This window comes from Balaenoptera physalus, assembly GCF_965194825.1.
Source record: "Balaenoptera physalus genome assembly, chromosome: 19".
NCBI lineage: Eukaryota > Metazoa > Chordata > Mammalia > Artiodactyla > Balaenopteridae > Balaenoptera > Balaenoptera physalus.
The window spans coordinates 8,054,987-8,082,419 of NC_138900.1; the positions used below are offsets into that span (position 1 = coordinate 8,054,987).

General features: G+C 57.3%; 4 protein-coding genes across 9 annotated transcripts in view; 2 read left to right on the plus strand and 2 right to left on the minus strand.

Moving 5' to 3' along the window:
* Positions 1 to 4,703, minus strand: part of GRIN2D (glutamate ionotropic receptor NMDA type subunit 2D) — a 30,561-nt gene extending 25,858 nt beyond the window's left edge. Inside the window, exons 1-2 of one of the 2 annotated variants that reach the window (XM_082437361.1) lie at positions 4,569 to 4,703; positions 860 to 1,350 (exon numbers count right to left, since the gene is read on the minus strand). In XM_082437361.1, the coding sequence (XP_082293487.1) occupies positions 860 to 1,324 (465 nt within the window). In that variant the 5' untranslated portion in view covers positions 1,325 to 1,350; positions 4,569 to 4,703. Of the gene's footprint in view, positions 1 to 859; positions 4,433 to 4,568 lie in introns of those variants that run through there. The other variant, XM_082437360.1, reaches the window with a different exon arrangement.
* LOC309649645 (uncharacterized protein) lies at positions 4,313 to 7,716 on the plus strand (the record flags this gene model as incomplete). Its single annotated transcript, XM_082439799.1, has 3 exons — positions 4,313 to 4,324; positions 4,430 to 5,468; positions 7,231 to 7,716. 3 exons carry the CDS (start codon positions 4,313 to 4,315, stop codon positions 7,677 to 7,679), a joined length of 1,500 nt encoding a protein of 499 aa, XP_082295925.1. The 3' UTR covers positions 7,680 to 7,716.
* KDELR1 (KDEL endoplasmic reticulum protein retention receptor 1) lies at positions 7,571 to 15,116 on the plus strand. The gene is made up of 5 exons (XM_082437474.1): positions 7,571 to 7,806; positions 8,473 to 8,573; positions 8,833 to 8,991; positions 13,078 to 13,330; positions 14,371 to 15,116. The coding sequence occupies exons 1-5, from the start codon at positions 7,716 to 7,718 to the stop codon at positions 14,403 to 14,405; spliced, it is 639 nt and encodes a 212-aa protein (XP_082293600.1). The 5' UTR covers positions 7,571 to 7,715; the 3' UTR covers positions 14,406 to 15,116.
* Positions 15,117 to 17,094: 1,978 nt separating this feature from the next.
* SYNGR4 (synaptogyrin 4) lies at positions 17,095 to 27,339 on the minus strand. 5 transcript variants are annotated; one of them, XM_082437469.1, is made up of 5 exons: positions 27,168 to 27,339; positions 26,082 to 26,279; positions 19,761 to 19,998; positions 18,446 to 18,585; positions 17,095 to 18,204 (listed from the first exon to the last, which is right to left on the minus strand). In XM_082437469.1, the coding sequence occupies exons 2-5, from the start codon at positions 26,172 to 26,174 to the stop codon at positions 17,971 to 17,973; spliced, it is 705 nt and encodes a 234-aa protein (XP_082293595.1). In that variant the 5' UTR covers positions 26,175 to 26,279; positions 27,168 to 27,339; the 3' UTR covers positions 17,095 to 17,970. The 5 variants fall into 5 exon arrangements, with proteins under 5 accessions (XP_082293595.1, XP_082293594.1, XP_082293592.1 ...); XM_082437468.1 differs by having other exon boundaries at positions 26,082 to 26,282; XM_082437466.1 differs by having other exon boundaries at positions 26,082 to 26,282; positions 27,250 to 27,318.
* Positions 27,340 to 27,433: the final 94 nt, after the last annotated feature.

A 27,433-nucleotide genomic window follows, 5' to 3' on the forward strand; every position in this document is an offset into this window, starting at 1 on the left:
CTTCATCTTTCCAGGACCACCCCCTGGATTCTTGCTTTCCAAGCCTTACAGTTGGGTACGCCCACTCCCAGACCGTCTTCCTCTCTAGACTCCGCCCCTTTAGTACAGAGCAGGGGTCCTGTCCTCCCTGGCCTCCCCCCTCACTGGCTAGCCCCGCCCCTTCCCTGACTCACCCCTTCCTTGACTGGCCTCTCCCCACTTCCTAGCTGCATGGTTCTACCCCTCCCTCGCCCTCTCACTTAGGACACCTCTCTTTCTCATACTCGTCCTTTCACCAGATGGTTCTGTCCTCCTTCGTTGACCTTTAGACCCCATGCTCAGCTGGCCGGGGACCTCCCTTTCCCTCAGTACCTGATACCCCTCTTTCCTGGTCCCTGTTCCTGCCTTCCTGGCTCCCGCCTCCTCTCCAGCCCTCACCCCTTTCTGAACCCCATTCCTTTTTAACTGACTCCCCCTCGCTGATCCCAGATCCCACCCCTCACTCCGACCTTGCCATCTCAGGCGTGTCCCTTCTCGTTCCCAGTCCCCGCCCCTCACTGGCCGGCCCCGCCTCTTCCCCAGATCCCACCCCCTCCCCTGATTCACCTCTCTCGCAGCCTCTCAACTCTTCCCATAGCCTGATCACCCCAGACCCTGCTTCTAGATGATTCCCCGGCACACTCCGTTCCTCCTATAGACCACGCCCCTCCAAGTCAGCTCCGCCTCTTACTTAGACCTGACCCTTACAAGTGTCCCCACCGCATCCCCGATGCTGGCCCTCAGGGCTGGCCCCGCCCCCTTACAACCCCGCCCACCCACGACGGGCCCCGGCTCCGCCCCTCAGCCTCTGGCCCCCGCCCCGCCCGCGGGTTGCGCGCACCTTGGGCGTGAGCACGAGCGCGGCGCCGCCGTGCACGGCCACGATGGGCAGCGAGGTCTGCGCTGACAGGAAGTCAAGGATGGGCGCGACGGCGGGCGCGCGCGAGTCGTCCTCGAAGACGACGCCGTGCACCCTTAGCCCCGACAGCAGGTCGCAGAGCTGCAGCACGAGGCTGCGTGGGTCCGAGCCGTTGAGCACCAGCGCCACCGGCCGCACGTCCAGGCCCGGGCTGCGCACAGCCGCCGCCACGGCCGGGCCCAGTCGCGCCGCCTCGGTCGCGTACGCGGGCCCCGAGAACACGAGCGCCACGTTGAGAGGTCGCGCCCCGCCGGGGCCCCCGCCAGGCCCGCCGGCCCCGCCCGGCCCCGGCACCTCCTCCGGGAACGGGCTGGCGCAGGCCAGCGCCAGCAGCAGCAGCATCTTAGCGGGGCCCCGAGGGCCGCGGGGGCCACCGGCGCCGCGCATCGCCTGCGGGCCCTGCCGGGCGGCCTCTAAGCGCGCAAGCACGCGGGGAGGGACACGGAGGAGGGTGGGACGCAGAGACGGGGAGACATGGGGAGCAGAGAGAGACACGAATGAGAGACACAGAGATGGAAAGACAGAGACAGGGAGACAAGGTATAGGAAGAGATACACGGAGAAGGGGAGATACAAGGAGAGAGGGACTCAGAGATAGACGTGAGAAAGGTTGGGGTGATAGAGAGATACAGAGGCAAAGGGAGAGATACAGAAGCAAAGGAGAGACAGAGACCGAGGGAGAGATACAGAGGCAAAGGGAGAGACAGACAGGGAGAGTGGAGGTGGGTAATGGGGACAGAGAAGATACAGTGGTAGGGAGAAGAGATAGACAAGGTAGGAAGGGGGAGGACAATGAGACAGGACAGATGGGAAACAGACCCACCGAGATGGGATCAGAACAGGAGCAGAGAGAGACCCAGGAAGATAGGAAGAGATGAAAACAGTCACAGAGAGATGGTCAGGGAGAGAGAGTGATGGGGAGAAGGAGGGAGATGAAAGGAGAAACAGACAGGGATAGAGAGGCTCAGAGAAACAGAGGCAGAGAGAGATAAGGCGGAGTGACAGATATAGGGAGGGAATGAGAGGCAGGAGAGATGCAGAGATAGATGAAGGAAGGTGGGAGACATAAGAGGAACGAGAAAGTTGGACAGAGAGAGGAAGATGGAAAGAAACCCAGGAAGATGGAGACAGAGACCCCACAGCCACCAAGAGACACGCACACAAGAGATGGAGAAACAGGCAAAATCAGAGATTGAGGGAGGAGGCAGGCAGAGCAGACAGAAAACACAGGAAGACAGAAATAGCGAGGCAAAGAGCAAGACCCCCACCAGGGAGGTGCCCAGCACAGACATGAAAGGAAGGCCAGGAAGGCGAGTGGCAGGAGGGATCAAAAATAAAAGGAAGAAAAAGTGAAGGGGAACAAAAAAAGAGAAAGGGAAAAGGGGTCAGGTGTGTGGGGGGAGAGAAAGAGAGAGAAAAAGAAATTAGTGGGGCATCCTGCGGAGAGAATATGCCCCCCACGACCTTACCCCTCCATTTGAGCACAACCCCCAACCCATTTTTGGCCCCGTATTCCTGTCCCTGTCCCCCCATTCTCAATGAGAGCTAGAAAGAGTCATGGGCCAGTCTGAGCTGCAGGGTTGGGGGGCACAGCTGTGGAGAGCTGGGGGGAGCGGGGGTCCCTGGCTCCCAGCCCAGAGCAATTTAGTAAATGAGAGGCAATACAGTGTCTCTTCCTGTGTTCCTGTTGAATACTAGCTGCCTGGGGTGGTCAGGCTGGGAGCCCAGACTCCTGGCTCCTGGATCTGAGGGAGGAGGGCACTGGGGGCCTGAACTCCTGGTTCTCAGGATTTAGAGCCTACAGAAGGGGCTTCTCGAAGGGGTGAGGGTCCAGACAAGGAAGGGTTCACTCTTGACTGTCAATCAGGCTCCTATCCGGTTGCCATGGTAGCGCAGGCCTCTATCCACCCCACAGACAGCTAGGGTAGGGGAAAGGCCCACACCCCTTCCGCTGCCTAGAGGCCTCACCCCCCACACCCTTCCAGCCTTCCCAGGGACCCTGGGCCACTGTCTCCCTAGGGATGGGGGCAGGGGCTCCCAGCATGCCCAAATCCTGGCTCCCCCTCGCCCCTCCTCTCCGCTGCCCTTCCCCAAGCAGCTGGCTCAATCAGTGCTCAGAATAGCCCCCCTCTGCCCCAAAATAACCCACAGCTGTGGCCTGGCGCCCCCACCCCCACCCCAGGATAACACACGCTCTCCCCTCCCTTCCTGGTGGCTGCTCACCCCTTCAGCCCCTCCTCTGCCTCTCTCAGACTCACCCCTGCCTGGCCTCTGGCCTTGGGGACCCCGGGGTCCTACTTCCTGCTGAAGCCCAAGAAGGCAGCTCCAGCCCCACCCTTCTTAGGAGGCTGGATGCCCAGTTCTCTCCTGTGAGGGATTTGGGAGGGCAGTCTCCCACCCCTCCAGGGACAGATAGAGAAGCAGTATCCCCAGCCACTGAGGGACTCTGGCGTTCCAACCCCCCAAACCTACACCCCCAGGGATCACATTGTCCGGGCCTCCAATCTCCACCTACTCATGAGTCTCTGTCCCCACTTCCATCCCCAGGGGGCCAAAGAGTCCAGACCACCATCCCCTCCCCATCAGGGGCTCAGGATACTGCGCCCCCAGCCCCCTTCTCCCTCAGACACAGAAGCCCTATCCTCCAACTTCTCCCATAGACTCGGGAGTCCTGGCTGTTGGGCCCCCTCCTTCCCCAGGACCCAGGAGTCCTGGTGCTCAGTTCCATCCTTTCCCAGGATGCAGGAGTCCCGGCTCACTCCTGCCCCCTACTCAGGAATCCGGCTGCCCAGCCTCCTTTATGCCCAGGACCCAGGAATCCAGTCCCATAGCCCTCTCCTCCCTTAAAGGACCCTTTTTGGTCTCAAGCCCCATTTGTCCCAGCATCCTGGGCACCCCCCAGCTCCAGTTGCCCGGAGTCACCCCACTCAGGTCCTATGCACAGTACAGCCTGTCCCTCAGCTGAGGAGGAGGAGGGTGCAGAGATTCCTGGTGTGTCCCTGTCTCCATCACTCGCCCCCATCCATCACAGAACAGAGGAGAGGCCACTTCGATCAACAGCCCGCCCCCCCACCTTTGCGTCGTGCTGCAGACGGCGTCCCGCTCCCCCCCTCCAGCCCTGTTCTCTCCCCACCCTAATCCTGGTGCTTGGAAGAGGCTAGAAGGGTATTCCAGAACCTTGAGGAAGGGATGGTAGCTTGGGGCGAGGGCTGCCAGGGCCTGGATGCTCTCAAGGTCCTTGGCAGAGGTATTAATAGCAGACTCACAGCCAAGGAGGGAGGGGAGATGGAGAGGAGAGAGGGGGGAGACTGATGCGGGCAGGGGGTGGGGGGGGCAGAGGGAAGGTGAGATGGAGAGATGGGGGATAGAGAGGGAAATGGGGCGTCAGGTGCATGGGGCTGGGGAGAGGGATCAAAGTGTCAGAAATGGGGGGTTAGGAGACCTGAGGTGTAGAGACCTGGGAAAAAGGGCTCAGAGAGGGAGAAGGAGATAGGGGGCAGAGAGTCCCCCAGGGACCCCTGTTCCCCATTCAATCCCCGTCCTTCCCGGAGGCCCCTGGCCAACTTTCCCTGTCCTAGATCTGGGGGTCCGCGTTCCCACCCCCACCCCTGCATCCCCTACCCCAGCCTTACCTTTTCATGACCCTGTTCTGTGGGGGGTATTGCGAGGGTGCCAGGAACGGAACCGGAGTCCAGCGACCCGAAGATTCGGCGGAGGGCTCAGGGAGCCGCGGAGGAGGTGGGGTGGGGGGCAGGCCCTGGGGCGGCGGCGGTGGCGGGGACCTCCTGCCCGTCCCTGGCTCCGGCTCTCCCTCCTCTTCTTCGGTCCGTCCTGCCCTGTCTGTCCCCCAAGGTTGCGGCCACTCAGACTAGGCGAGGACGCTGCTACACATGTTGCGCTGGAAGTTGGGCCCCGGACATTGCGGAGGCTGTCGGGGTGTCCTCTCGCTGCCCCGACCCCGTGGGGATCCCCCCTCCGCCCACCCGGGGTGCCCCCCTCTGCCGCTTCAGCCCCGGCTCCTCCCCCCTGTCCATGTGTCCGGTCCCGCCTCTCCCTGGCTCATTCGCATCCCCCCCCACCCCCCCACCCCCGTGCCCTTAGCGCTCCCCCCCTCCCGCTTCTGTGTCTGTCTGTCTGTCTGTCTGGGTCACCTCTGAAGCCGGTGGCTTGTGTGTGTGTGTGCCTGAGGGGCGGAAGACTGCCTGTCGGGGGGACTGCTCGCCCCTTCCTCGCTTGGCCACCTCCAGACGACCCCCCCCCCGTTCCCCCACTCTTAAATACAGGCAGAAACACACAGCATACACACACGCACCACCTCACTTCCCTGGGATTCCCCTCAACACCCCCGGAGCTTGAGGAGGGAGACACACACACACACACACACACACACACACACAGACACACACACACACGGGGGTCTGATGGGGCCGGGCTGCCACTGCCGTCAGGGGCTGTTCGGACAGACAGGAGGACACAGGCAGCCGGGGACGCCAGAAGCCCGGCCGGACGCAGGCAGGAGGCACAGAGCCCAGGTACACACCATCCATCCGGGTTTGGGGGGGGGCTCGGAGGGAGGAAACTGGGGGGCCCGCGGCACCCAGGCAGGTGGCTCAGGGTCGAGACGGACAGACCCCTCCCTCCCTCCCTCAACCGCCGCAGCCCTTACAGACACACCCCCACCTCCAGCAGCCCAGCCCCAGACACCCGGACACACAGATCCTCACCGGGCAGATGGCAGACGCACGAGAGATCCCTGGGGGCCGGGCGGACCCACCCGGGCCGACACCCCCCCAGCTGGGCACCGGTGGCCGTGGGAGGCTGTGGGCGGAGGGCGGCGGCCACAGCTCGGAGGAGCTGGAGCGGGAGGGATTCGCACACTCGCTCTGTTCTCACACACACACGCTCGCTCGGGATGTGATTAACATTCAGTCCCCGTCCGCCCCTGCCGGGAGACCCACAGCCCCCCCTCTTGGCCTCCCTGGGGACCCCTCCTCCTGCCAGGGCTGGGGGAGGGGGCCACCCCCCTCCCCATCTCCCAGCCTCTGCCTTCCTCCTGGGACAAGAGAGTGAGGGGCTGCAAATAAAACGGGGAGGAAGGGGTGGGGAGCAGGCAGGGACTCAGGCCCCGGCACTGAGACATCAGATTGGGACCTGGACTCCAGAGACCAGGGGCTGCCGCCCTCGGCCCCCTCCCCACTTTGAAGCTTGTGAAGCAGGAGGCCATTCCCAGACTTGGTTCTCCGCCATGCTAGGACCCATCTTTTGGCTTCTATTGCCCCAGAAGGCCAGGCCTGCAAACTAGGTCTCCATCATGAAGCCAGGAGTCCAGGCTCCCAGCCCCCTCCTCCCTCAGACCCAGAAATTCAAGTCCCCAGCCCCCTTCTCCTCCAGGACCCAGGAGTCCAGGCCCCCAGTCCCCTCCTCCTTCAGACCCAGGAGTCCAAGCCCCTAGCTCCCTTCTCCACTGCTACCCAGTAATCTGGGCCCCCTCCTCCAGGCCTGAGTCCCTTTTAGGCACTCAGACAAACTGACCCCTTAACACAAACCACCCTCAGCGGCCCACAAATCCAAGACTGATGGATGTCACCCTCAGGCACCCAATCCATCCGGCAATCTGAGGAAACTAATACCTCTGTACCCCTTCTTTTATTGACGGACCCTGATGTCCATCACCCGTGGGTACTCAGACATCCAGGAGGAAAGCAGCGTGTGTCCCCTCCTAGACACAGCCTGTCCCCCCCCCAGACACAGCCTGTTCCTGGCCCTCAAGGCCAGCTGTCCAGCTCCTGCCCTTCCTGCTAGAGAGGCTAGGCCCAGCGCATCTATAAAGCGCTGTGGTGGAGTGTGGCGCAGGACACCTGGGCTCCTGAGAGTGTGTATGTGTGCCTGTGAGGGGGCAGCTCCGGAGGAGGGGCTGGAGCCAGAGCTGTGGGCTGCTGACTCCAGGGTCTGGGAGAGTAGGAGTGAAGCCTTACACCTCTGAAAAAGAAGAGACTGGTCGCCTGAATTTGTGGGTCCCAGAGGGAGGAAGGGATTGTGCATCGAGATTCCTGGGTCTAGGATGCTTGAGACACAAGATTGTTGGGTGGGACCCTAAGTCCCAAGGAAGGGGGGCTAGACTCTTGGGTCTGAGGGAGGAGGGGCTGGGGTCTTGGACTCCTGGGTCCTGGGGGATGAAGGTGCTGGGGACCCAGACTTCTGAGTCTGAGAGAGGGACTGGGGGCTGCTCTCTTGTCTTTTGAGTGGATTGGAGCTGGAGGCCCCTGAAAAGCCAGCCTCTGGGTCCCTGTCTAGGATTTTTAAAGCTCAGAGACCTGCCTCCCGAATCGCTGTCAAGGGCAGAATCTGTGCGGCTGGGCTGCAACCTTTACAGAGGCACAGACTGCTTTGGGGGAACTGGTGCCGGATTTGCGAGTTTCAGATCCCAGCGACCCCGCAAGTTCCTAGGAGGCGGCCTTGCCGTGGTAAACTCGGCGCCAACTCTGCAAGCGGGGAGGTGCGACGTAGGGGGCGCCGGAGAACCGGGACTCCGCCCTCGGGGGCGGAGCCTCCCGCCCGGACTCCTCCCCCTCCCGCCCGCCTCCCTCTTCCTAGCTCTGGCTCGGCCACCAGCTCCGGCCTCGGCGCCCCCGCCCAGAGCCCCCTCCCCGGAGCGGAGCCCACCCGAGGGCACCTCTCCCGCCCCCCAGCCCAGCCGCCCGGCCAGAACAGCAGCCCCGAGGGGCAGCCCCCCTCCAGCCTGACTCCCTCCAGCCCAGCCCTGCCAGATCCCCTCAACCATGAATCTCTTCCGATTCCTGGGAGACCTCTCCCACCTCCTAGCCATCATCTTGCTACTGCTCAAAATCTGGAAGTCCCGCTCGTGTGCCGGTGAGACGCCCACCGGGGCCGGAGAAGGGGGGAGAGTGCGGGAGACATTCCAGGACTCGGGGAAGGGTTTGGAGGCATAGGGGGACGGGTCCCTCCCCGCCACTGCTTGCTGGGGATCCGCCTTCCAGGTCCGGGGTCACCAGGGGGTCAGCTCCTTTCCCCAAACTGGGGATGCATCCAGTTTGGTGGGGGTGGCTCCAGGAACCCAATTCAGCCTCCCCCGGCCCCTATCTGGGTGGCCTTAGGGTTCCCAGGGCTGGGAACAGGGAGCTGTGGCAGGCAGGGAGGCGGCTGGGAGTTGGTGACGTGGACTGCGGCCGCCAGAAAGGAAGCGGGAGGTAGGCGACCTGTTCCGGAGGGCTGAGGTCAAGTGGGGTCCTCCCGAGGCTCCACCTTGGATCCGGACTGTGGGAGGACCCTGAGGGGGCCGGAGGGGGCCACGAGGCCTAGCCTGGGACAGAGCCTCGGGCTGGAGTAGCTTTGGGGCCGGGCTGCCCCCTGGCTGTGGGCCGTGGGAAAGGGCCCTGCTTAGGCCGGCGGCTGGGGAGGCCTCCAGGGACAGCTGCACTCCGGAGCCCCTCTGGCTCGCCCGGGGCCCTGGGCCTCGGTTTATTGGCTGTGCAGCCCACCTCCAGCCTCCCCCATCCCCATTTCTCTGGACCACAGGGATTTCGGGGAAGAGCCAGGTCCTGTTTGCTGTGGTGTTCACTGCCCGCTACCTGGACCTCTTCACCAACTACATCTCACTCTACAACACGTGCATGAAGGTAAAGGCTTTTCCTAACCTGCCGGGCCCTCCTGATGGGGGGAGCCGGGGAGGGTCCCAGGGAGGAGGGAATGTGGGTCCCAGACTTTTGGGTCTGAGGGAGGAGGGGGCTAGGGGTCCAGACTGCTAAGCCTGAGGGAGGAGAGGCTGGGGGCCTGGACTCCTGGGTCTGAGGGGGGGAGGGGCTGGGTCTAAGTCTACTGGGGGCTTGGACCCTGTGCTTGGAGCTGAAGCACCCTCCTCATCCTCCCCTTCGACAGGTGGTCTACATTGCCTGTTCTTTCACTACGGTCTGGATGATTTACAGCAAGTTCAAAGCCACTTACGATGGGAACCACGACACGTTCCGAGTGGAGTTCCTTGTTGTTCCCACGGCCATCCTGGCGTTCTTGGTCAACCATGACTTTACCCCTCTAGAGGTAGGCCACCTGCAGGGTCTGTAGTGGTGGGGTGGGCTGTGGGAGAACAGCAGTTGACAGTGGACCCACTCAGAGGCTTCCTTCTGTAGGGTTTGCTCAGACTTCCTTCTTTTAGGACCTAAAGTTCAAAACAGGGGCTCTGGAGTCAGATGATAATAATGTAACAGCAGCAGCCCTCACTATGTGCCAGACGCTGCTCTCAGCATTTCACATACGTTAACTCATTACTTTTCACAGCAGCCCCATTCTATAGATGAGAAAACTGAGGCTTAGGGAGTTGAAATGACTCTTCCAAAGTCATTGGCCTAATGACTAGTTCAGGAGTTGGGAACGGGGCTCTGGGGGGCCAGGCTACTTGGGTTTGGATCTGTTACTTTCTATCAGCATGACCTTGGGCATGGAACTTGACCTTTCTGTGCCTCAGTTTCCCTATTTGTAAAGTCGAGATCAGGTCATTGTGAGGATTTACTGAGATTAGACAGCATCACCTAGTGGTTAGACACAGAGACGCTAGAACCAGAGAACAGGGATTTGAAGCCCACTTAGCAGCTGTGAGACTTTGGGCAAGTCATGTAATTTCTCTGTGCCTCAGTTTTCTTGTCTGTGAAATGGGGATAATCAGTTCCTACTTCATAGGTTTTGATGGGGGTTAATATTGGTAAAGCACAGTGTCTGGCAGTAGGTAGGAAGTGCGGTCCATGTTTGTTCGGTGCCTGCAGTGTTTAGGACCATGTGGATCCTTTTACTCCTAAACGTTAGCTGTCATAGTTTTTATTGCATGGCATTTTGGTGGGACCTGTACAAATTCCTGGGAGGAATTTTGAGAGGGCCTTTGCTAAATCTGCGATCTGCCTCCTGGGGCTGGCAGGAATCAAATTCAGAGCAGTCTTTCCTCCCCCAGGACCACTAATTCCTGCCTTGTAAGAAGCTGGCCCTGGGACTTCCCTGACAGTCCAGTGATTAAGACTCCACACTTCCAAGGCAGGGGGCACGGGTTCGATCCCTGGTCGGGGAACTAAGATTCTGCAAGCCGCCCCTGAGCAGCCAGATGTGATGATGTTTTCAACACAAGCCACAATTCAGGAGTTTTCCTGAGGGATCTCACTTTACAATTTTGGCTACAGATTCCAGATCTATTTCTAAAAGCACCCTGCAGGCTAGACAAATCTGACTGAGGGTGACTTTGACCCAGGGGTCCCAGAAATGTCAGAGGGAGGCTGCACTGCACTGTGGCAGGAACCCCAAGCTTGGCTGCAGGGCCTGGACTTTGCAAATTTATCATCAGCATCACCTTGCATGGAGCCCCCACTGAACTGGGCCCATTTTGCAGATGGGGAGACTGAGGCTGGGGGAAGGCAGTGGGGCTTGCTCCAGGTGGAGGAGGCCGGACCAGGACCCAGGCTTCTTGACTCCAGCTTGTGTGGTTCCCTCATTCAGAGGGTGGGGGGAGGTCACTTGTGCAAAGTATTGGCACCGATTGTGTGTCCTGCTCTGAGCCGGCCATTCCAAATCCGTCATCATCCCATCTGATCCCTCGGCCTCCTGGGGAAGTGGACATCCTCATCCCTATTTCTTGGAGGACTAAGGTGAGGCTCAGAGGGGAGACCTCACAGAATTTGAACCCAGGTCTGCCTGCTTTCAAAGCCCATGCTATCAATAGGTGCATGCTGAAAAATTATTTTTTAATCATAGAAGGAAACAATTGTTTAAAAATTCAGACGTCACAAGTAGATAAAGTAAAATGCAACAGACCTTCTGTCTCCTCTTACGTCATGATTCTACTCCCCAAGGCTAACAATCGGTATGTATCAATTTAATGGGTATGTTTCCCGAGAGCCTCAACTAACCTGATATACTAAGAACCTCGCTGGTGGATTCTGAGTAATTATGGGAACAAGCCCTGAAGTCTAGCTGCCTGGGTAGGAATCTGTTTCCACCTGCATCTTAGCTGTGTGGCCTTGGACGAGTTACTGATCCCGTGGGCCTCAGTCTCCTCATCTGTGTAAGGGGGATAACAATAGGACTTACCTCATAGGGTTAAGGCATAAGCCAGTTAATACCCGTAAGGTGCACAGAACAGTGCCTTGGATGTAGTAAATGCTATATAAACGTCAGTTCTTAGGAATACGTGCTGATGGTCCCCACTTCCTTCCCACAAACCAAAACAACCCAGGAGGAACCACACCTGCCAGCTGGCTTTGTTGTCTGAGCGGAGGTTTCGGTGGGTCTACAGATCACAAGTCACCCCAGGTGGGACTTTCAGGGAGCTGATGACTGAAAAAGGGCCGACAGCTGTCTGCCATCTCTTCGTCTCTCCCTCCTGTGATGCCCTGTCCTGGTCACGAATGATGCTTGTCGCTGCTCCCTAAGTGGTGGCCTGTGACAAGCACTTGGGGACCTTGCTTCCAATCGCTCATGCATTCATCCAGGCATCGAATATATGCCAGGCACTGTGCCAGGTGCTGGGCCCACAGGGTGCCCAAGATGTAGGCTCCTGGGCCTCATGGAGCTCACAGTCTGGTCAGAGCTGCCAGGAAGAAGATAAGACAGGGGATGTGACCATCCAGGGGGAAGGATGGTCAGGGAGGACCTCTCTCAGGAGGCGACTGATGAGCTGAGGTTGGAAGCAGGTGGAAGAGGCAGAATGTGACTGTCTGGGGGAAGAGCTGAAGGAACAGCAAGTGCAAAGGCCCTGGGGCAGGAAGGAGCATGGTGTGTTGGAGGACCAGATGGAAGGCCCAGGTAGTTGTAGCCTGGAGGGCGAGGGGAGGGAGTAGAAGATGAAGCTGGATTGAGGAGGGCCTTGAAGGCCAAGGTTAGGAACTTGGGTTTTATTTTGGATGTGATAAGAAGTAGCTACAAGAGGGTTTTTTTGTTTTTAAAGATATTCGCCATGTATTTCTTCTTTAGGTCTTTTTTTTTTAATTAATTAATTTATTTTTATATTTATTTTTGGCTGCATTGGGTCTTCATTTCTGTGCGAGGGCTTTCTCTAGTTGAGGCAAGCGGGGGCCACTCTTCATCGCGGTGCGCGGGCCTCTCACTGTCGCGGCCTCTCTTGTTGCGGAGCACAGGCTCCAGACGCGCAGGCTCAGTAGTTGTGGCTCACGGGCCCAGTTACTCTGCGGCATGTGGGATCCTCCCGGACCAGGGCTCGAACCCGTGTCCCCTGCACTGGCAGGCAGACTCTCAACCACTGCACCACCAGGGAAGCCCTACAAGAGGGTTTTAAGCCAGGGAGTGACACAGTCTGATTTATGTCTCTAAAGATTGCACATTGAATGTTGCCCCTACCAGGGCAGGAAAATCATCCCCCCCTTTTTTTTTTTTTGGCTGTGCCACGTGGTTTGTGGGATCTTAGTTCCCCGAACAGGGATTGAACCCAGGCCCTCAGCAGTGAAAATACGGAGCCCTCACCACTGGACCGCAAGGAATTCCCAAAATCATCCCCATTTTAGAGATGAGGAAGCAGAGGCTCCGAGAATCTGGGTCTCTTGCCCAAGATCTCATAGAAGGGACATCTCACAGCCGAGATCCCAACCTGGGCCGCCCTTGGGAGAGGCGTAATCGCAAAGTGCTCACGAATACTGGCTTAGAACCCTTGGTTCGAATCCCAGCTCTGCCGCTTCCTAGCCACGTCCTGGGCAAGTCTCTTACCCTCTCTGGGCGTCAGTTTCCTCATCGGTAGAAGGGGATGCTGGGAATTCCCTGGTGGTCCAGTGGTTAGGACTTGGTGTTTTCACTGCCGAGGTCCAGGTTCCCTTCCTGGTCGGGGAACTAAGATCCCTCAAGCCTTGCAGCACAACCAAAAAACAAAAAACAAAAAAAAAAAAAAAAGAAGGGGATGCTGATAATAGTACCTCCGTCATGGGGTCATCGTGGGGATTAAACGAGAGAATACAGGTGGGGCAGGAAAGCGGTGTCTGGCATACAGTGAGTGCCCGGCAGGCATCGTGGTACCTGTCACCCACTCTCCAACATCACTGCGCCTGTAACCACAATGTCTGCCATCCTCACCCTTCTCTTCTGCCCTGTCCCCTGCCACCTCGTCCTGCCCTCTGCTCCCACGCCCCGGCCTCCCCGCAGATCCTCTGGACCTTCTCCATCTACCTGGAGTCCGTGGCCATCCTGCCGCAGCTGTTCATGGTGAGCAAGACGGGCGAGGCGGAGACCATCACCAGCCACTACTTGTTCGCGCTGGGTGTCTACCGCACGCTCTATCTCTTCAACTGGATCTGGCGCTACCACTTCGAAGGCTTCTTCGACCTCATCGCCATCGTGGCGGGCCTGGTCCAGACGGTCCTCTACTGTGATTTCTTCTACCTCTACATCACCAAAGGTAGCCAGCATGGGAGCCTGTTCCTTCCCCAGCTCCCACCCTCCCTGGGGCCCCAGCTTCATCTCCCCAGCCCTGTATCCCTCGAGGGAAGATAGGACAAAGAGAGGGGCAGGGGTGGCCTCTGACTTTTCCTCTCTTGGAATGTGTCCTAAGCCCTCCTCCTGCCCCAAGGTTCCAGATCCAAAGTCTTTCAGTCTCACACCCGTAACAGATCCAGAATTCCCGTCTCCCAGGCCCCCAGCAGCTCTCAGAGAAGGGAGGGCCTCCTCTCTGCTGATGGACCTCTGTCCTTACCCTCAGGGACTCAGGCCCACCAAGATTCATTCATTCATTCAACCAACAAATTTATGGAGCACTTTCTATGTCCCTGGCCGGGGCTAGGCTCTGGGGATACAACCTTAGGAGAAAAGATGGACAAGGCCCTCCCCTCCCTTTGTATTGTAGTCGGGGGAGATGGTGAATAAACAAGAGAGATTATTGCAAACAGTGAGAAGGGCAATGACAGAAAGAAACCAGGGATGTGTTGGTGAACAGTGGTGGAGGATGAGGGGGTTACTTTACATGGAGGGGGGTGTGGTCGGGGGAGGCCTTTTAGAGATGATGATTAAAGCAAAGACCTTAGAAGTTCAGAGTCAGTCAGTGTGAAGGGAAGAGGAGACAGGAGGACAGAGGCCTGAAGGCAGCCACGCCCCCTGAGGATTAAGGCTGGGAGGGCAGAAGCGGGTGGTCTCGCCCAGCCAGCCCTGCCAGGCCTTCTGACCCCAGGGCGCCCCGAGAGCCAAGGCCTCCAGCCCTTCCAGGATGGAAGAGGGGCAGCCAGCATTAGGAGAAATGGGGCCTCCTCCGGGGCTCCATGGCTCAGCCCTTAGGCCTGGAGCCTGGTCCCCGGCCCCACCCCCAGCTGATAATCCGGAGTCCTGGGGCTGCCCCTTCTGCATCTCTGCCCGGCCCAGCATCCAAGCCCCTGCTGTGGGCGTGGGAGGCTGTCCCCTCCGCGAGGGACCCCTTGGTCACGCCCGCCCCCCTTTCTCTCCTCCCAGTCCTCAAGGGGAAGAAGCTGAGTTTGCCGGCGTAGCCCTGGTCCTCGCCATCCCTCTCTGGGGCAGCTGCGAGAGGCAGAGGAAGGCGACGAAAGACGAAGAGCCTTCCCATCCAGGGGAACTTTTTTAAGAACCCACCTCTCGGTACTCCCCAGCCCTGCTCCTGCCGAGTTTCAGGGGGCAGTGGAGGACCCAAGTCTTGGGGGAGCTCAGGACCTGGGCTGTTTGTAGTTTTTTTGCCTTTTAGAGAAGAAAAAAAAAAAAAATCTTTCCACTATTTAGGTTTTGATTCTGATGACTCCTTTCTTTTCTACTCTCTGGCCCCAATTTTTATAAACTGTTTTCGAGTGTCCTGTGGGGCACGGCGGGGTTGGAGATCTTTTCCCTCCCCCGAGCCCCTTGGCTTCCTTCTGGATCCTAACCCCTCAGCCCCACTGTTTGCCAAACACTAAATCTGCCGACACCCGCCTGCCAGACCTCCCAGCGTTGCCATGGACACAACCCCCCTTCCCCCCACCCCAAACTTCTGCATTGGGGAGAGGGAAGAGGGGAGGGAAGTTCTCCCCTGGTTTTTCATAATAATTTTTTCCAGAGTTTGGGTTTTTTGGTCTTGTCCTTGTTTTTTGGCAATTTAGGGGCGCATGGGAAGGGGGTTGGCCCAAGGGTCACCATGGCTCTATGGCCACGTTTTTGTACAGAATTGATGGTTGATTCTTTGTTCTCTTGAAATAAACTGAGGAAAACGACGCCTCTCTTTTGCTACTCCTTGCCCTCTCTTCTGGTGTTTGTGGGGTCCACCCAGCACCCTGGCCCCTCTCTCTGCTTCTGCTTTATCCCATCTACCATCCGCAGGCGATCCAGGCCTGGGAAGAGTAGGAAGATGAGAGACTGGGCTTCCTGAGACTGAGCTGCACCCTGACTCCTCATGACTCCACCAGGGAAGAGGTTTTGGAGGAAAAAAAATCTCGAAGATTCTTATCTTGGCACAGAACTTCCCTGACAATTCTCCCTAATCTAAGGGTTGCAGAGGACAACCTCCAAGAGCCTGTGATTTGGAAGTCACCAAGGGACAGCCCCCGTCCCCCCATCATTTTGTATTGTATTGAACTGCTTTATGTTTTCTTAAAAAAAAAAAAAATGGAATTGGTTGCTGGCCTTTAAAAACCAGATTTTCACATTAAAATCGGGTTTTCTGGCTTCTCTTGAAAAAAACCCCATCAGTCTGACAATGCCGGGTCCTTGTGTCTGGGTGGCAACAGATGGCTGGAGTGAATGGCTGGGACATGAGCTTCCCCTCCCTCCACCACCAAGTCCCCAGGACTTGGCTGAGGGGTCGATACCATCTCTTACTGGGCTGACGCTGTTGTTTTGTGGTTTTGTGAAGTTCAAAGGAAAGTCAAATCTTTTCCATGTTTCCCTCCAGATTGGCTTCACACCTGGCCTGTTTCCTTCATTTGGGTTACCTGCTTGGCCCTTGTAAGCTTTTGGAGTTCTGCCCCCTGATTTCGCCAAATGCCCTAGATGTCTGCTGAGACCTTCCTGAGTTCTCCTGTAGGATGGCTCTGGAAGCTTCAGGAGGCAGGTAGCTGGCGTTTCCGAGCGTTTCATAAGCGCCAGGCAATGTGCGTTACACGGGTGAGCTTGTGGGACCCTCAGAGAACCCTCGCTTTGTTGGGGAGGAAATCGAGGCTTAGCCGGGTGAGCAGCAGAGGTGGGGTTGGTACCCTGGCTTCCTGATGCTGGATCCTGTATGTTTAGCCACTGCTGTGGGGTTTTTCAAAGGTTTTTTTTCTTTCTTTCTTGTAAGCTAAGCCAACGGACCTTCTGTTTAGAGGAATTTGTCCAGAAGCCTCATATGGAAAATGCAGGAGCAGGGCTGCTTGGGTTGATTCAGGGTCGGGAGGGGGCACCTCTTTGAACGCAGCCCTCAAACCATCAATCTAAATCCCGTCCAAGTCTCTAGTTTGACAGCCAGCCCCGCTCAGGCCCAGAGAGATTAAGTGACACGTCCCAGGTGATCCAGCTAGGGATAGAGTGAGGACCAGAGCTCTGCGTCCTCCCGTTTCCCACGCCGGCACCCTGCCCACTCCACCGCACGGCTGCCGTTTCCTCCAGGTGCCCACAGGGACCACAGCCTGCTTCTTTCTGCACCCTTAGCACTGAGCACTGCCACACAGGAAACCAAAAAAGGGGACCGCGGAGCCCACATTTGCCTCCCCACAACTCACATTGCTTTTCCCAGTTTGTAAATGAATGCTCTACAGCCACTGCGGCCCCTGTGTGGGTGTGTCTGGTTTGGCCAGCATAACATTAAGCTTTTTTTTTTGTATTCCTTGCCAACTAATTCCACATAAAAAGAAACGGATGTCCGGTGGTTCTAGAAAAACTAGAAGGTTCTAGAGCGGCACTATCCAGTACAGTGACCATTAGCACTTGAAATGTGGCGACCCCAAATTGAGGTGTGCTGTCTGTGTAAAATAGGCGAAGGATTTCAAAAACTTAGCGCAGTAGAATGTAAGCTACCTGGCTAGTAATTTTTTATACCGATGACATGTTGAAATGATCATATTTTGGATATACTGGGTTGAATAAAATATATGAAAATCCATTTCACTTGTTTCATTCTACTTTTCTTCACGTGGCCAGCTGGCAAGCTTAAATGCTGCCCCCCATGGCTCACACTTTGTTTCCATTGGACAGCGCTGCTCTATAATTTTTTTTTTTTTTTTTGGCTGCATCGTGGCATGTGGGATCTTAGTTCCCCAACCAGGGATCGAACCTGTGCCCCCTGCAGTGGAAGCGTGGAGTCCTAACCGCCAGACCACTAGGAAAGTCCTGGACAGCGTTGCTCTGGACACCCCCGGGCTGTGGTACTGAACGCTGGGTGCTGAGTGAAGGCTTCCCCTTCCCAGACTCGGCCCCGGCCCCACCACTTGCTTCATGGGTACTTCACCCACTGGAGTTAGTTACCTGCTGGGTCCCTGCAGGCAGGAGCGTTTTGTGGCCCAAGCACGAGTCCCCGATTAGTTTTGGGGTTCCCTAAGACAAGCTTTCAAGTATTTGAAGACAAGGATCTCCCCTGATCTCAGTCATGGACTCGCCATCCCCTGTTCCTTTAACCACTCCTCCCATGGCATGGGTTTGAGTGGGTCCCTTGTCATCTGGGGTGAGTTAAAGAATGTGGGCCCTGGAGACAGGGCCGGTCCCAGTGTTGGCCCTGGTTCTCCTTAGAGCCCTCTCCACGGGCGGAAGCATCTTGTCTCTGAACTTGAGCTTCCTCAGCTGTACAGTGGGGCACCTCGTGCCTCCCTCCCGTGGCCAGTGCAAGGAGTAAAGGGCTCGTTGTGTCACAGGCCTGTAAAAAGGGTTTCCCTCCCGTCGCCACCCCTAGCTATCAAGGTGGTGCCCAGAGGGAGAGTCCAGGAGGTGGGCTGGAAATGGGACCCGCTACAGAGACCCCTGAGGAGACCCCATAGGATTTCCCCCCTCCCCTGGCCGCTCGAGGGGCTGGAGAGAAACAGATATGAGAAGGACACAGGGCAGTTTTCAGAAACCCTTCTGGAGGGAGGGGTCTCTCTTTACTGGCGTGGATGAGGCGGTCTAGTTGGCGGGCATCATAGTGAGGCGGGGGGCCTTCGGAGTGGTCAGATGGGGGGACAGGGCAGAGCTGGTGTAGCTCAGGCTGTGGGGACCGGTGGTGGGCGTGTTGACAGGGCTGGCGGCGGACGGCGGGGAGAGGGAGGTCAGCACTACGCCGCCCTCGTCCAGGGAGCGCCTGTAGGGCACTGGAGCATCATTTCGGAGGTCCTGGAGGGCCAGGTAGGCCTGGAGTGTCTGTGGGCAGAGGAGGGAGAGCTGGAGGCTGGCGTGGGTGGGGCTGGCCCGGGCGGGAGCTGTGCCACAGCTCACTGGAAGGTGCCCACAATTGGGCTGCGTCTGCTGGGAGGAAGGGGCGCCTTCTTCCCTCTTTGCCCAAAGTCACAAAAGGGGCTTGCGGAGGTCCTGGGGAGCTGGGTGGAAGGTTCTAGCCCTCTTAACTCACACCACCCCGCCCTGCAGGGAAGACGCTCCTCACCCAGACGAGGATGGAGAAGAAAGCGAAGGTGATGGCGGCCTTGACGCTGCCGCTCCCCAGGAGGAATTGTCCGGGCGGTGAACGCTGCCACTGGTTGGCCAGGAAGCAGAATCCCACGGACCAAATGCCTGCCCAGAGGGCTGGGGGGTCGAGGGAGAGAAGAGGGGTGGAGGAGGGGGCGTGAGGTGGGGAGAGAGGGCTCAGGAAGGGCGGCTGGGGCTGGGGGCTGGGGTCTTGCTGCGGCCTCTCCCTCCCAGCCGGCCGCAAAACACCCCCTGGAGTGGGGTGTGCCGTCCACTACGGGGCTCGCCAGCCACTTGCGGCTTTTTATGTTTCACTCGATCAAAAATTCCAATCGATTAAAATAGAATTAAAAAAAATTCCACCCCTTGGTGGCACTGGCCACACGTCAAGTGCTCGGCGGCCACACGTGGCCCGTGGCTCCCGTGTTGGGGAGTCCAGGCACAGAACATTCCCGTCCACACAGAACCTTCTCTTGGACAGTGCTGGACTCGGTGACCTTTAGGGGCCCTCCCAGCCCTAAGTTGCTGGAACTGGGCAGGTGCAGAAAAGGAGAGGAAGGAGCCTGGGGCCTGGGGCAAAGGAACGAACATTTATTTGGCGCTTACTGTGTGCTGGGCTCTATCTAAGGTGCTCGGCATTGGTTAGGAGGCCAGGCCTGGCTTGGAAGCCTGGATCTGCCACTCAGCAGCCATTACCCAACCTCCTCAAGCCTCAGTTTCCTCCTCTGTGAAATGGGAATCTGAACAGGACTTCCCTCCCTGGGTGGTTCTGAGGAAGAAATGAGACAGGCATGGGGAGCTCTTGAAGCGGTGCCTGACACGTGGGATATGCCCGGTAAATATCAACATCACTGCAGGAGTCCTTTCTCGAATTTCATCCTCAGAAAAACCCTGAAGGTGGGAGTTTTCATCCCAGCTTCTACAGAAGCTCAGAGAGGGGAGAAAACCCACACACTGAGGAGGCGCCAGAGGTGAGATTTCAAACCTGGGTCTGTCTGACTCTGCGCTCTGCACCCTACTTCTGGCCACTGCCACCGGTGGCTTTTCAAGAAAGGTTGTGAAGAAGGGAGGTGAATGCGAGGAAAAAGCTGGGCAGGAGAGAGGCTTCTAGAATTAGTCTGGGGGTCAGAAGAGATCACCCTTACCCTGAGTCTAAGGGATGGGCAATGATTCCCCGGGAGGAAACAGCGGACGCAGAAGAGCTTTGAGAAGTGAGGGACAAAGCTTTGGGTCACGTGTGGAGGATGGTCGTGGCCGGCTGGGTGGTCAAGGGCAGTGCCTGGGGGGCTCACCGGCCAGGATGAAGTCCAGGAGCTGGAAGGCCGTCTTGAAGCGGCTGCTGGCGATGCGGCCCTCATGGGCGTCCAGGGCGAGGAAGGCCAGGCAGCTGAGGAAGGCCAGGAGGCCGGCTCCCACAGCGAAGCTGCAGCCTGCGTTGCTGCTGTTGAGGACACAGTGGAGCTGCGAAGAGTTGGTCTTGTTCTGGTAGCCGTCAGTCAGCAGGGAGGAGAAGACGATGAGGGAGAAGACCTGTGGGTGCGGGACGGGGGTTCCCAGGGGCCGGAGCAGAGCTCAGCGTCTCCCCAGACCGGCTCATCCTCCCGGGCGGGTCCCCATCACTGGGCGTGGGGGCCCTGCCGTACACCCTCCCGGTGGTTCTGACCCCTCCCTCCCGGTCACATCCTCAGAGCTGCCCAGAGCCATCCTCTGGCTGCCCCTCGGCCCCTTTCCTCCATCCCAGCTCAGGCCTCGCCCTCCCCGCTGGGCCCTTGCCCCAGCCTCTTCCCTGGCCTCCCTGCCTCCAAGACTCCCCACACGGCCCCCCAGGGGCTCTTTCCACACCCTGCCCCTCCCAGCTCTCAGCCCCGCAACCCCATGGCTCCCTAGCAGCCCCAGGACAGAGTCCCAGCCCCTCATCTCCCCCCCAACTCACCCCTGCCTCGCTCACGCTCGCCTTCTGCCCCCAAACCCAAGTACCAATATGAAATGCACCGTGCCGGGGATACGGGAAGAGAGGGCAATAAGTATCTGCTATCCTGTTGATTCTCTCTGCCTTCAAGTCTTTCCCTCTGGCTGCCACCTCTTCCTCCTCTCTCCCGGCTCCACTAATTCCTCTCCATTTAAGAAAAGGAATTTGTGAAATATTCCAAAGACATAGAAAAGTACAGAGAGAAGTGTAATAAACACTCAGTACCTAACAAACATTCACCTTTTGCTTCAAGGCTTTTTTTTTTTTTTTAATATATTTTGGCCACGCCACACAGCTTGTGGGATCTCAGTTCCCCGACCAGGGATCAAACCTGGGCCACGGCAGTGAAAGAGCTGAATTCTAACCACTAGGCCACCAGGGAACTCCCAAGGTTTTTTTTTTTTTTTTTTTAAAGCAAATACAGCCAGGGACTTCCCTGGCAGTCCAGTGGTGACTCCGCACTTCCACTGCAGGGGGCACGGGTTTGATCCCTGGTTGGGGAACTAGGATCCCACATGCCACACAGCGCAGCCAAAAAAAAAAAGAAAAAGAAAAAAAAAGCAAATGCAGGGCTTCCCTGGTGGCACAGTGGTTAAGAATCCGCCTGCCAACGCAGGGGACACGGGTTCGAGCCCTGGTCCGGGAAGATCCCACATGCTGTGGAGCAACTAAGCCTGTGTGCCACAACTACTGAGCCCGTGTGCCACAACTACTGAAGCCTGTGCGCCTAGAGCCCGGGCTCCGCAACAAGAAGATGCCGCAAGGAGAAGCCTGCGACCGCAACGATGAGTAGCCCCTGCTCTCCACAACTAGAGAAACTAGGTCTTCACGTGCAGCAACGAAGACCCAACACAGCCAAAAATAAATAAATTAAATAAATAAATTAAAAAAAAAAAAGCAAATGCAGCCTCACCAATATGCTAGCCCTGTCACCTCTGTCTGTGCACACACTGCACAGAGCACACTGGGGTGGCACTGCCCACCTAACTCTGTTCATTTATGAAACCACCGATGTACTCCACAAGCACTAGCCTGTGTCATCCTTACAACCACCCTAGGATGTGGGCACCCTCGTTTTTTTAGATAATGGAGCTGAGGCACAGAGAGGGTGAAGAGTGGCCCAAAGTCAGTCAGCTAGTAAGAGGCAGTGCCTGGATTTGAACCCAAGTTGTCTGGCTCCTGAATCTGCTTTAACCCCTGCTGTATATGCTGCCACCAGCTGGACCAGAAGCCCTGAGGGCAGGGGTTCCCATCAATGAGATTCAGTGACAATCTGAAGCCCGAGTGATTTGTCCCAGATGGTCACAATGCAGCGTGGCAGGGGCCACACCAGTTATGGAAGGAACCAGTGTGTGTCTGTGATGGGGGGTGGGAGCTGGTCCAGGAGGGCTTTCTGGATGCGGTGAGGCCTGTAAGGAATGCTGCAGGGTGAGAAAGGCTACGGAGTGGGATCTTGTCGGGGGGTCAGTAGGGAGTCATGGAATGGCTGAGAGCAGGGGAGGAGCAGGGTCAGCTCCGGGTGTATGAAGACACCTGTGGGGCCATGAAGAGTTGGACTGGAGTGAGTGAGACTGGAGGCTGGGAGGCCGGGGAGGAGGCTGGGGCCTGCACTCAGGGAGAGAGTCAAGGTTTGAGCAGGAACTGAAGTCAGGGGGCCGGATTTAGGAAGAAGTAAGGTGAGATCTGAACTGCACCTTAAAGAATGGGGAGTGATAAATTGGGAGTTTGGGATTGGCATATACACACTACTATATATAAAATAGATAATAAGGACCTATTGTATAGCACAGGGAACTCTACTCAATAGACTGTAATGGCCTATATGGGAAAAGAATCTAAAAAAGAGTGGATGTATGTATAGGTATAACTGATTTATTTTGCTGTACACCTGAAACTAACACAATATCAACTATAATCAACTATACTCCAATAAAACTTTAAAAAAAAAAAAAAAGAATGAGGAGTTTTGCAGGCAGACAGGAGGAAGGACATTCCAGGCCGGCCAAACCATGTGTGCAAAAGCCAGATGCTGCAGAGTGAAGCTCCTGCAAGGGTTGGAGACAAATCTCATCTGAGGGATCTGGTGTGAGGTGAGGCTGGAAACACAGGCAGGGACCAGACCCTCTGAGGCCTTGAACACCACACCGAGGGGCCTGGACTTGGGAGCCCTGGCAAAAATTAATTTTCTAGTTTGGACTTAATTTTATGCATGGAAGGGTTCTGAGCAGAGGATGGCCAGCGTCAGACAGGGAGTTAGAGAAAATCTCCCTGGTCATGATGGATGGGAGGGCCCAGGCAGAAAGGCTGAGGCCAGGGCTCTGGGGAAGCCAGTGATATTGAGGACGCAACATTGGACTTGGTGATTGATTGGATGTGGTAGTGCTGGGGACAGGAGGGAGGGAGGAGACAAGGGGAAGGTAATTCATTAGAATTTGAACTCCTCCTGGACAGGCTGCATGTGGGCCCCTTCTCTCTACACCCAGCACCCAGCACCAGACTGGACCTCTGCAAATGTGTTGAAAGAGTGAATGACTTCGGCCCTTCTTATTTGCTCCTGCCCTGCCCTTCAGAGTGGGGATGGGAGAGGCAGAGGATGGACCCCTAAACTCTTCAGCCTCTGTCCATTCTCCTCTCTCCTCTGCCTTAATTGCCTTCTCTGAATAAAAAGAACAAATAATAATAATAATAATGACTAGCCTCTCTTTTTGTCCAGCACTTTAGCATTAAGGGAGGGTATTCACATCCGTTCCACTTCAGGGCTGCAGCACTGAGTCCGCAGAAGGGGAGCGTCTTGCCCTGCTGGTCCAAGCCAGAGCCAGGTCAAGGACGGGAAGGCCCATCGATCATTTTTGAGCCCGGATTCATTTTACCTGCGCCCCCTCCCTGCAGCCCCGGGGGCCCCGCGTGGTCGTGGTTACTAATCCACCGCCCTTTCACAGGTGATAAATTGAAAGCCGTGACGGTGCAGTGGAAAGAGCCAGCCGCGTCTGACTCCGACAGCTGTGTGGCTGGCCTTGGGCAAATTGCTCACCTCTTGGAGCCTCAGTTTCCCAGTCTGTCTCTGTGCTGCAGAGACGTGGGCACCTGCCCCTGACGGTAATTCTCATGACTGGCCAGAGAGGGGAGGCGTCCTCTCAAGGTCAGTCATGGGGGGAGGGGGTTGGAATCCAGCCCCCTTGACTTCCAGGCCCGCGGGCTGTCTGTCCACTGACCCCAAAAACTTTGGGCTGCAGCTGGACACGCAAGAAGGGGGCTTGGCTGGGCCGGAGGGACCCTAAGCCTCTGAAGTCCGAGGCCGACCTCCTTCCACACCCCTCCTGGCCTGTCCCCAGGGAGGGAGCAAAGACTCATTAGTTATGGCACCAGCTGGCAGGCAGCTGTGAGAAGGACGAAGTACGGGAGGACCAGCTGCCCGGAGACTCCCTGCCGAGGAGCTGGGCCAGGGGGGAGGGAGGAGGGAGGCGGCAGGCAAAGTCCGTGACTGAAACGTCTGGCACGGTCGGAGGCCCTTCCCCCCAGCCCTTCCCCACCCCCTTCTCCCTCGCCACCCGCCCTTCCTGAAGCATCGGAAGCCAAGCCCATGCATCCTTCTGACTCGCTCTCCAGCTGGGTGACGCGTCCTTGGGCAAGTCACTCAACCTCTGTGAGCCTCAGTTTCCCCTTGGGTCCAACAGGTGTAATGATGCCCACGTCATAGGGTCGTGGTGAGGAGCAGAAGAGCGAAGGCCAGCGAGGGACTTGGAACTGGGATGTGGAATGCACTTTTCACCTCTTCCTTTGGGTGAGAACGACGATGGACACGAGTCCCCACCACCCTATGCCCCCCAAACCCATCCCTCTCTCCTCGATCACAAGTTGGTCCCAATAATAATCGCTATCGGGCTTCCCTGGTGGAGCAGTGGTTGAGAATCTGCCTGCCAATGCAGGGGACACGGGTTCGAGCCCTGGTCTGGGAAGATCCCACATGCCGCGGACCAACTAGGCCCGTGAGCCACAATTACTGAGCCTGCGCGACTGGAGCCTGTGCTCCGCAACAAGAGAGGCCGCGATAGTGAGAGGCCCGCGCACCGCGATGAAGAGTGGCCCCCGCTTGCCACAACTAGAGAAAGCCCTCGCACAGAAGCGAAGACCCAACACAGCCAAAAATAAATAAATAAATAAATTAATTAATTAATTTTAAAAAATAATAATAATCGCTATGGAAGGAAAGATGGCTACTTGCCAGGTGCACGCTAATCAGTTTAGGGGCCTTGATTTCATTTTCACACACAGTCTTTCCTGGTGAGCGGGAAGGACTATACACAGGAGGGTGTGGAGGTTCAGACAAATCAAGTCACTTGCTCAAGGTCACACAGACCTGGGGTGACCAGGGAAGTTATCAAATAAAACGGGGCACTTCTGAGAATCAAAGGAGGTGCCGCTGATAATTACGCCAGGACCAACCCAGGCAAGCAGGGGAGGATGTCACTCTACATGGAGACCATGTGGCCGAACCAGGATTCTCAGTCAGGCCGGATCGATCCTTCTGGAATAGGACCCTGCGTTCAATCCCGGGCATCCCACCTACTCTCCTGACCCCGATCAAATCTCATCATCTCCCTGGACCTTGGTTCCCAACTCTGTCAAAGGAGTGCCGTGGAGGCTGCAGAGCGTAAAGCCCGCAGTCACAGCTTTAACTCCTCAAGCACTGAGGTCCAGAGAGGAGCAGTGATCGGCTCAAGGTCACACAGCAAAGTCGGGGGCTGAATGAGGATCTGACCCCAGGTGTCTTGACTCTTCGCGAATGTGGTAATGATGAAACGAATGCAGGTAAATCCCTTGCTTGGCGCTGTGCCTGGCACATAGTGACCACCTACCCTCTGGCATCTTAGGTCTACATTACATATTCTTATTCTCTTCCTACCTCTGTGCATCTTTCCCCCTAGAGGCCCCAGCCCCTGCTCCTCTCCTGGTCCCTTGTCTGAGAGGTAGAAAATGAATGGGCTCTGGCATCTCACAGACCCCAGTCTGATTCCCTGCCTCTTACTGTGTGACCTTAGCCAACGCTGTCCAATGGAACCTTCCACCATGATGGAAATGTTCTAGATCCTTACTGTCCAATATGAGAGCCGCCAGGCTGAAATGTGGCCACTGTGACTGAGGAATGAATTCTTTTTTTTTTTTTGGCCATACCATGCAGCTTGTGGGATCTTAGTTTCTCCACCAGGGATCGAACCCGGGCCGCCTGCAGTGGAAGTGCAGAGTCCTAACCCCTCGACTGCCAGGGAATTCCCTGAATATTTTATTTTATTTAGTTTAGATTAGAATAACCACATGTGGCTTGTGGTTACCAAATTGGACAGCACAACCTTAAAAAAATTATACAACTTTTTCTGATCCTCAGTTTTCTTCTCTCAAAAATGGGGCTCCATAGCACCCACTTTGCAGGGTTGTTTCTTCCCAGGAGAGTTAATAAGTGCTCAGAATAGCGCAGGGCCTATAGTTAGATGCTCAGTAAAGGGTGACTTCCGTTATGAGCTCCCTTTGGCTTCGTTTTCCCCATCTGACCCCTTCTTTCCCCCCCACTCTCTCTGCACTGGGTCTGGGAGGTGAGACACCTGTTTCCTGTCACCCACGGGGCAGCCGGGCCACAGGAGGGCCTCACCCCTGCGAAGATCCGCGCGATCGTCTTTGGCCTCTTGAGGAACTGCACGGCTTCACTGTCGGCCAGGTCCTGGAGGCTTTCCGGGATGTGCATGCCTGCCGTTCTGCTGCCCAGGCCCTGGGAGGCCGGAGCAGGGATGCTGGGCGCTGCCTGCTGGGCACTGCCGTCCGGAGGCTCCAGACCCACCCCGGGGCTCAGCTGCTGCAAGACAAGAGGGATGGTGGGGGGATGGTTAGCGTCCCAGGTGCGGGGTAAAGGGGCTGCCAGGGGTCCCAGGAGTAGGGGGCAAGGGATGGGAGGGTCCTTGTGGTCCCAGGATGGGGTTATATAGGGTGAGGGTTCTTAGGAGTCGGTGCATGGGTGAAGGAGATGCTGGGGTAGGGGTCCTAGAGATGGGGGTGCAGGGTGAGAGGGTGGCTGATGGTCCCATGAATTGGGGTGCCGGGGGAGGGGGCTTCTGAGAATTCCAGAGGTAGGGGTACAGGGTGAGGGAGCTGCTGGGGTCCCAGGAGTCAGGAATGCAGGCTGAGGAGGCTGTAGGGTGAGGCGGCTGCCGGGGCCCCAGAGGTGGAGGTGCAGGGTGGGGAGATGCCAGGCCAGGGAGAAGGAGCGGGGAGAAGGCAGGATACTGGGGTGATGCCCTGACACAGGAGCCAGAGGGCCCATTTTAAGGACTGTGTTAATGGGATTTTCGAGGGACTAGGGGTGCTGGAATGGCGATCAGAACCCCGGGGAGGTCTGAAACAGGGGGATCCCTTTCAGGCTTTGGGGTGACAGCACCCGTAGTGGAGACCCCAGGCAGCTCAGGGTAGATTTTAGGCCGTCCTCGTGATTGCGGGTGATGGCCTTAGAATCAGGGCCTCCCCTCAGAATTCAGGTCCACCTTCGTAAAAGTGTATTTCCTCAAGTCGGGGGTCTGGACCTCAGATGTGTGGGGAACATGGGCTCGGAACTCAGCTGTCCCCTCAGAATGAGGAGGTCGTGCCCCCGGCACTAAGCTACCTTCAGAGAATCGGGGTCTTCCCTTTAAGGACGTGGAAGGGGGGTGGTGACACTTGGGGGTGATGCTGCCTGACAAAGGGTCACCCCTACTCTGGAGGCCGGGTCAACGTCACCTGAAGGCCGGCTCTTCCTTCCGCCCACCTTCCCCTCCTGGTCCTGGCCCCACCTCAGCCTTCTTTTGGTTCCTCTTTTTCCCGCCTTTTCGCTCCTGCTCTGCTGGAGCTGATTGGCTGCGCCAAAGCCCCGCCCCCTCTCTTTCCCCGCCTACTCTGGAGCTGACAGGAGCAGGGGCGTGGCCTCAGCGGACGTTGGGCCGCCCGCCGTTGGCAGGCTGCGCGCGGAAGCCCTGC